This window comes from Mytilus trossulus, unplaced genomic scaffold, assembly GCF_036588685.1.
Source record: "Mytilus trossulus isolate FHL-02 unplaced genomic scaffold, PNRI_Mtr1.1.1.hap1 h1tg000234l__unscaffolded, whole genome shotgun sequence".
Taxonomy (NCBI): domain Eukaryota; kingdom Metazoa; phylum Mollusca; class Bivalvia; order Mytilida; family Mytilidae; genus Mytilus; species Mytilus trossulus.
This window is the reverse complement of record NW_026963315.1, coordinates 3299876-3309230: the sequence shown is the minus strand read 5'-3', so window position 1 is coordinate 3309230 and position 9355 is coordinate 3299876. Positions and strand designations below refer to the sequence as shown.

General features: G+C 31.8%; 1 protein-coding gene across 1 annotated transcript; it reads right to left on the bottom strand.

Annotated features, from left to right (window-relative positions):
- Nucleotides 1–3555: 3555 nt before the first annotated feature.
- On the bottom strand, nt 3556–5244 carry LOC134701250 (uncharacterized). The gene has a single exon (XM_063562379.1). It carries the CDS (start codon nt 5242–5244, stop codon nt 3556–3558), a length of 1689 nt encoding a protein of 562 aa, XP_063418449.1.
- Between the last annotated feature and the right edge of the window lie 4111 nt (nt 5245–9355).

Genomic DNA, 9355 nt, shown 5'->3' with positions numbered 1-9355 from the left:
GCTACGTCTTAAGTTTTCTTTTTGTCGGTTTATGTTCGACTTATGAGTTCGAATGTCCTTTTTGAACTTTTCGCCTCTCTTTGATATATAGAAAGTATCTGATCTTTGCAATAAAAATCTAAATGTAAGTGTATGAAGTACCAATCTAATGAGGAATGTGTAAGATTGTTATCTATGCTCATTGTTTTAAAGAAACTTTGTCACTTTTAACGACGTCTTTTTAAAAAAAAAGAAACCTAAAATAAACATATTAATATGTTTTCTCATCAAGATAACGTTTGTGTATGTGTATATCAGCCATGAGTAAATTATGATGATTGTTAATTTTGTCACTTTTTAAAAAAAAAAGTATGGAAAGCCATTTGGAGCTATAATGTTGGAATGATTTGATTGACAATTCATTTTGATACATACATTTTAAGTGTTAGTTTTATGATTTTTGTAGTCATGAGTATGATGAGTAAGCTAAGGTTTTTGATTTTTTTGTTTTTCAATCTTTTTACTAACACCACACCACATATATATAGACTCATACTATTTTATGGTTTTCGGAATATTACATGATTATACCTGTTTGTGGCTTATGGTTATACTATGCACTGAGACAGAAAAGTGTACAATATGTAAGTTTGTACAAACTATAAATTGTACAGAGTTTTTGTACAAACTATAAATTGTACAGAGTTTTTGTACAAGTTATAAGTTTTTTGACACATACCTTCTTGCACCAGGAGCTGAAACTTTATCTTCTAAAACGTATCAGTTTGATGACTAAAATTCAAATTTATAAACTTCAACCCAACATTTAGTTTCAGAAATGATATCGGATATGTTCCTTACGTCGTAACTACAATCCCCTTCCCTTTCATAAATGAGACCTACCGAATTAAACTATATACCTGATTTATTACCTAATAAGCAACACGACGGGTGCCACATTTGTAGCAGGATCTGCTTACCCTTCCGGAGCACCTGATATCACCCCTAGATTTTAGTGGGGTTCGTGTTGTTTATTCATTAGTTTTTTATGTTGTGTCATGTGTACTATTGTTTGTCTGTTTGTCTTTTTCATTTTTAGCCATGGCGTTGTCAGTTTATTTTCGATTTATGAGTTTAACTGTCCCTCTGGTATCTTTCGTCCCTCTTTCAGTGTTATGCTCTTTGTCCTCAAACTGGAAATGAAACACCTGAATGGTTTAAATTATATTTTTTTTTCTTTATATACCAAACTCATATCCATAAAAAAAGTCGTTTTGTGTTCTAATAATGTTTAAGTATCAATGCTCATTATTAGACTTATCATATAGTTTTGGAAATATGACAGAAATATGCGAAACAAAAGACTGTGTGCTTGCATTAATCTTTTGTGTTAACCGGTTCATAAAACACTGACAACTTGTCCAAAAAATCTGTACACATAATAATTTCTACAACATTACAACTTGTATATATACATGTAATTGCAAACTAGCAACTAACAGCGGTATCTACGATCTGCTACAGAAACACTCATATTCAATAACCTGCTTTAGGAACGCTAATAAAACAATCTGCGTCAGGAATTCCCAGAATCAACCATCTGCTCCCGGAACGCTCACATTTAACAATCTGATTCAGGAACATTCAAAGCAAGAATGTCCTTAAGGAACACTCAAAATCATACATCACCGTGTAGAACTATCCAAATCAACTATCAGCTAAGAACACTCAAAATCAACAGAATCAAAAATCCAATTCATAAACGTTCAAAACAAAAATCTGCTGAATGACCGCTCAAACTCAAGAATCTGATAAAAGAACGATCAAAATCAACAATCTGCGTCAGAAATACTCAAAATCAACAGACTACGTCAGAAAAGACCAAAAACAAATAATCTGCCTCAGGAACCAGTGTCTGAGTAAAAGGTTGGTGAATATTACATTTACTTTTTAGTATGTGTTTAGTTATATACATTTGTCGTGGCATAAACATCACGGCATTGTGTTATTGTTCTATGGAAAAACCTTCATATTCTTGGGTTTTTTTATTTTTGCTTATGTGCTTTGTATATATACCTTGTTGCGTGTATGTTGTTGTTGGGTTTTTTTTGTTGTGTTTGATGCTGCTCTATACATATACATACTGTCATTGCGTTATTGTGTTCTGGTGAAATTTTGTATCCTTATGTTTCATTTTCGCTAATGTGCTTTGTATGTATGCGGTTGTGTGTTTCTCTGTTACATAATAGTTTGTTTTAAAGTGATTAAGATTATAATACAACGTTGACTGCTATAGCCTCATTTTGACATTTTTACGTATTATGACATATGTTTGTTTTGTTCAACATCGTGGTCAATATAATGGAGTTTTAAGCGACTATCGTACAAGTAAGACGTTTTGCTATCTATCACACATGGATTCTTAAACCATTGTTTACATAAGAAAATGCCTTTACAAAGTCACGAATATGACAGTTGTTAACCATTCGTTTGATGAGTTTAAGATCTTGATTTTGCCTCTTGATTACGGATTTTTCATTTTGAATTTTCCAAGGACTGCGTTATTTTTGTTATTTTACTTAGAACCACCAATCTGCGTCTACAATACAAATTTAAACAATCTGCGCCAGGACCACTCAAAAACAACATTCTGCTTCGTGGATGCTCAAAAACAACAATCTGCCTCGTGGACGCTCAAAATCAACGATCTGCTTCAAAAACGCTTAAAACCAACAATGAAAGTCAGAGGTGGATATAAATTATCCTTGCAAGTCTTCATTACCAAATGATACATTAAAAGTATACAAAAAGGAAAGTTCTCTAAAAACAATCTTGTACACCAAATTAATAAGTACTACGCCTGCTTGTCCTTTTCTCAATTTGTTCGGGCAGTTTAAATGTAGATTGAAGTGATTGTTTGACGCTGTATATTGTTCTTTCAAAAACCAAATGAACAAAATAATATGTCAATTAATTTGATATATATTTTTTGCTATATTGCTAGAAGACGGTATTAACTTGACCATATTTGACGTTCGAAGTTAAACAACCATCAATCAATCAATCAACTTCAACACATGGCAAAGTAATAGTTGAATGTTTCTCCCTCATATTAACATTTCAACAAAGTGTTATTAATTTAATTAAAAATATAAAGTTGTTTCAACTTCTTGTAAATATGACTAACAAGGGGAAAATCTGCGTCCTTTGACACTTAAACAAATAATCAACTCTCATTGGTATACTGCATTGTATTGAAGAAGATGTAAGTATAGCAAAGAAAGTATTAGATACATGTTGCTAAGTCTATATCTGAAAAGCTGACTGTATACACTTAAAATAATTTCTATTTCCACTACAATAAGCCCAATTCATGGAACAAATAGTCGGTATAAAGGGTGCTAATATTTGAGTCTTAATTCATTTCCACACAAATTCAATATCAATAAATTACTTAACAAACAACTTGCAATTACATAACATTCTAATGAACGGCTAGTTTTCATTCCTTCCTCAATGCAATTAGTCCCGCTTTTATAACACACAAATTCATATGCATCGTTTTCTATTTATTTCTCACAAAATATTGTAAACGAAAGCAGATGTCGAAGTATTTGCAACAAGAAGTTTCTTGTTCTCTTTATCAAGGAAAATAGCAGATGGGGAACGAAGGCCATCATCTTTGGTCAAGAGTTGTTTGTGATGCTTTCCATCGTTCGATATTATGACTACATTTGACGATTTTACTCCAACAACAAACACGTGACCATTATTATCAATAGAGATGCCTTCCGGTTCATCCAAAACAAGTTTGTCTTCAAAAATCCAAACACGTGATCCGTTTTTATCACAACAAACTACACTGCTATATTCGTAGTTCGTGTAATATATCTTGTCTGAGAAAACAGAAACGTATGAACAGATCGGTAGATTACAACTGATCACGCGAGCTGTAGTACCGTCCAAAATATTTATTTTGTATATTCCGCGTCCTTCTACACAGACATACAGCGAGTCGTGATCTCTTGTGATTCCATATGTACGACCAGGAAGTTCCATGAACTTTATTTTGCGTTGGTTCTTTATATCTATGATATCAATACCGCCCTTCCCTCCTGAGTCCCCGGATGTAATAGCAACAGTCTTTTCGTCAACCAGTGTTAAGTCAAACACCATACTAGTAACTAGTTTCATTTTATATTTGAGTTTATTACCTGATGCAGATACGGTGAGCGATTTTGCGTCGCAATGATCAGTGAACAGAAGGTCTCCCTCTTTTGACATACAACATCCTCTAACTATCTTTCCGTCTGTTGTAATCTTCATCTGTAAAATCAAATTCACATCGTAAATAGTCTTCTTCATTGATACTACTTGTAACTGTGCTTGTTTGTTTTTCGATCTAATGAACTCGAGGCCGCTTGTTTGGGTTATCATTTCAATTGATCCAAAGTTCTTTAAACTGTTTGAAATATGTTCCAAAACTGGGTCAACCTTCCACGCTAGGTAAAGTTGAATCAAACTGTTTGCTTCTTTCAATGACTGCAGATATTGTTCATTTTCATAAACTTTGACCTCAATTTCGTTCATAACGAGAAATGTTTGAAGATCAGACGCGTATTGTTTCATCTTTTGGAAATTTGCCTGATATTTACTGATAATTATTTCTTTCTCTTTGACCGGTGATAAAACTTTCTGAATACTCTTGCAATTTTGATCTGCCTTTTCGTCAAGATCTTTTATAATTTGTTTCTCAAGATTGTGTAAGCGTTTGATAATTTCTGCTCTTTTCTGTCGAATTTTTATAACAAGTCGCGTTTTCGTTTTTTCAATTTTTCTCACATCAGAATTTCTGTCCTTTTTAATTTGATCGATATTTTGTAATAAGTCGCCAAGTCTTGATTCTAAGTCTAGAAATTGCTCAGAGGTCTTGACGTTATTGATGACTTCCTCAAGAGTAGTGACGTTACATGTACGATGATCAGTGATGCATTTGAAACAAATAGGCAAGACGTGGTCAACGCAATATTGTTGATATTGTTCATTGTGATAGATACACGATTGATGTATGTCAGTTATAAATGATGGAATTGACTTGTAATCTGACATTGGTATAGGTACGTGACTTCTCGTGACTTTTAGTAACTTATGGTGATCTCTGCACTCATCACAAAGAGCTTCTTCACATTGCGGGCACCAGTGGTTAGATATTTGTGTTATCTGTCGAAGTGAACATATGCCACAAATGCTGGTGTTAGTTGCCATTTTTGTTTTCTGAAAGAAGACAAAACGCATTACAATTTTATGCATATCATGGACTGCAGCAAATTGATAAATACATAAGGGAGGTTGTCTTAAATGGGATTACCTAGAAGAACAGTGGATATTATTTTTTTTTGCAAATGCAAAAAAAGACATGTTGCAATCATTAGCTCGTTAGTGTCACTACAAGATGCTTCGAATTCATGGATGAAATTTTATACATCGCTCACATTTAAACAGACGCCCTACGTTAGGAAATGTTTAATTCATAGACGCGTTAAACAGTGTGCTAGTGACATATTTTCTTATAAGACGTAGTATGTTTTCAGTGTCAATAAGAACGTATTAGCCAGCTATAGGAAATGGATATTCGGATTTTTCTTCGATATTGCATAAAAGATGTTCTATATCGTAGCGGTTGATCTGTATTATTAGGGGGGCCAGAGTACCCGGAGAACACCACTGATCTCCGATCCGGCGGGAAAAATTTGATATCCTGGTCTGTGAAGTGAACCATATATATCATGAAAACCAAAAGACGTACACAGCATTCAATAAATGATATAATTTCATAAATGAATGAATACTTCTGCATGTCAGCCTTAAAAACAGTTGTACTTACTCGCTTTTAAAATTTACATAATATACATAATTTTTTTTTGGCAAAATCTGAATCTAAAATGAATAATAAATATAGAATAATAGGTAGTTGAGTTTTTGATACTAACTATATCATGTGGAATATCTAGACAAGCCCGATAGGGCGAGTTAAGATATTCAACTTGATTAAGTCAGTATCAAAAACTCAACTACTTATTATTCTGTTTATCGGTAATTATGACGTCACGCAATGTATGTTGATACTCGAAAATATTAGGCAGTAAGATCAAAGGGAAAATATACAAATTACCGATAAACCTCACTTATGTGCGCCCGCCTGGTGAATAATTTGGCGTTTTCTATAATATAGCTGGAAATAATCTATGTTACGGGAAAATAATTATTTTTGATATATTCAATTAGCTAGTTTAAATAACCAAACTGCTTAAAAATGGTATCTTGCAAAACAACTTACAAAATCTCTTTACTTATTAAATGATGCATTACCTACGTTTTTTAGTATACACGACTCATATATTTTCATAATACATATAAATATAAATTATTAATTGCATACCAATGATAGAAGAGTCCTGAATCTTAAATTCCTCCCCGAGGGGCTGGAACCTGTACTTTTTTTACTTCTCACTCATACGTCAACATCGCCTCGCATTACGAAGACTCCTTATACAAGTTATATATATTAACGAACTTTAGAAACGCAACACTCGATTAGTTTTTTGGTTTTTCGAATTAAGATACACATTACGCAAAAATATTAAATTCAATATTATATGATAAATTGGTAATTTCTTCCTCATCTAAGGTAAGTTTCAAATTCAACAGTTGAATCGATTACGACATGCTGAACGTTTAAATTATGTAGTATGCAATAATATTGTGGTTTTCACATCGTTACTGGTCTTATCAATCAGGTATTTAAAAGTAATTTTGAAGTGCGAAATTGTTCTCAAAGAACGTTCACTTTTTTAACTGTCTGTAAATTTCTAAATTTTTAATTTCCATTTTCATTTTTCAGCCGTGACAAAAAGGAAAATTGCAATTCATTACTGATTTAAACATGGCAATAAACTCTAGCAAATGTTAAACGAAGTAAAAAAAAAATTAAAAAAAAACATTTGTGCGCTTCTTATTCCGTTCCAAAAAGATCGTGCGATGTCAAAATTCTGCGATGTTTGATTGACTGAGTAAATTCAGGTATAAATATTTTTTCTATTCAAAAAGAAGTGCGGGAAGCATGATAGGCAATGCAATGAATATATGTCAAGATTTGATGTCACAAAAAAATGTGTTGCGTTTTTAAAGATCGTCAGCATACTATCACAAAAGTATTTCTCACCAACTTTCACAAAGATGTCTTTTGAAATGATTATCAACTTGTTTTAAACAAATATATAAGAAGTACCTGTATTGTTCATGTTGTAAGTTTAATGGTTATGATTTTTTTAGTTCGTGTCATTTTTTAAGGCATGTTATAATTCGATTCTAATTTGGTTATTTTGGAGATAAATTTAAGACACCTTCTTTGGAAGAAAACACATAATGTTTGAAAACCAGTCACACATTTCTCCTTAAAGCCTATGTATAAAATATATGAACTATAATAAAGATTGTGTATGCCTTACCTAAATAAAATGCTCAAAGAATCAGGGGTACTCATCCAATCTTCTTTCACAAGGAAGAAAAAAGATCACATGATACACATTAATATATACTGACGAACCTTTAAAACCAACACTAAATTATTCGTTTAAAAATCATTTTCAATACCAGTAAAGGTGTGCAAAACTTGTAAAATAAACTCATTTCATAATTCTTCAGATAAAGTTTGCAGATCAAAAAATGAATTGATTTCGTGATGATTAATATTTCAATCATGTTATACATGTTGTAAATACAGATTCAAAATCAATATTTTATTATAGTCTCACGACATACAACAACATATATTTACACAGTTATTTATTTAAACAGGTACATCAAACATACATGCATAACAAGAACTTTTAAATAAACATTGTGTGTGCCAATCTTAAACGATTTATGACTGTACAAACAATATAAAAAAACAATTCGATAATGTACATACCATTTATAATATGTATTTGCTTAAGAATATCACTTAAATACAGCATAATCAGTTATAAAAACACATTTTTTCTGATGAAATATTATAGCAGATTATGACAATACTTTATATACTTCATCATTATTGAATAACAAAATATTTTTCTCATTATATGATTACACGGTTAAATCCACATTAAAAGTTTCAGCTTCATAAAACAATGTGATATAAGATCTTTGTATAGTGGACATTTAAATAAAACATGTAGTTCATCTTGAATACTATTATTACATTAAAAAAATATTCTTTCATATCTACCGGTCTCTATTCTAACATGTATAAGTGGAACAACTCTGCATCTTAATTTAGAAAAGTACTCCTCTATTGGGGTGGCAATTTACGAATTAAGTAAGGTTCAGTGCAATAATCATATTTAAATTACTGATATGTTCTGAATGTAATACATTGGGCATACGTAGATACTCTATTACTTAATCAATTTTATATTTATCTATCATTATTGTTTCAAATTGTACAATACCACTCTTATCTAATGCAATAGTCTCAAAGTTACAAAATTTAAATTGCCACCAAAATTATGATTTTAAAACATTTCAATAATTCTATGGCTCTGAATGTTGAATCTGAATTCTACCTGTAGCTTTTTTAATTGATTATTTGTAAACTTTAAAATCTATTCTATCATGACAAATATTTGAACATCTTGACAAGTGTCTAAATAAGCTTGTCTATTGTTTGACAAATGGTGGTTTCATATCCATATCTCCATGTATGGCATCATTTATGGTATATTTACCGACACTCAAAGAAAAAACTCATGATTCTTTTTTGGATAGCGTTGATTTTTTAGTAATCGTGTCCTAAAGTAAAGACGATATTCCGTCATAATTGAAATATGTGCAATACAACAAGTTATCTGATCTGTAGTTTAAACCATTTTGGCATTTTGAGTGAGTGTGAATTCGCAAAGCTTATGATGCATTCATACCTAGACACCCTTACCCTGTTGGTTCGTACGTACAGTCTACCTTTGGAGATCTTGTCATTCCCTCATTGTTTGTGTATAAATAAACTCACACCACATCTTCCTATATCTAATCATCATAGGTATTACCAATGTTATTTCAACTGATCGGGCGGAGCTTATCTTTTAATTTGCATAAGGAAAGTCTATTTGAAGATGTGTGTGATAAGGATGATTGCCATTATAAATTATATTGAATTCTAATCACCTATCAGTGTCACCAAACGCATATACACAAGAACTGAGTGTATGATACGGCACGAATAACTGAACACTTCATTGATGAGTTTATCCTGAAACTACTGTATTAGATAGACTGGTCTTAAATAAGTGAACTTCTTAAACCCCGCCCAGTCAAATGAAATAGATCTAGTAATATC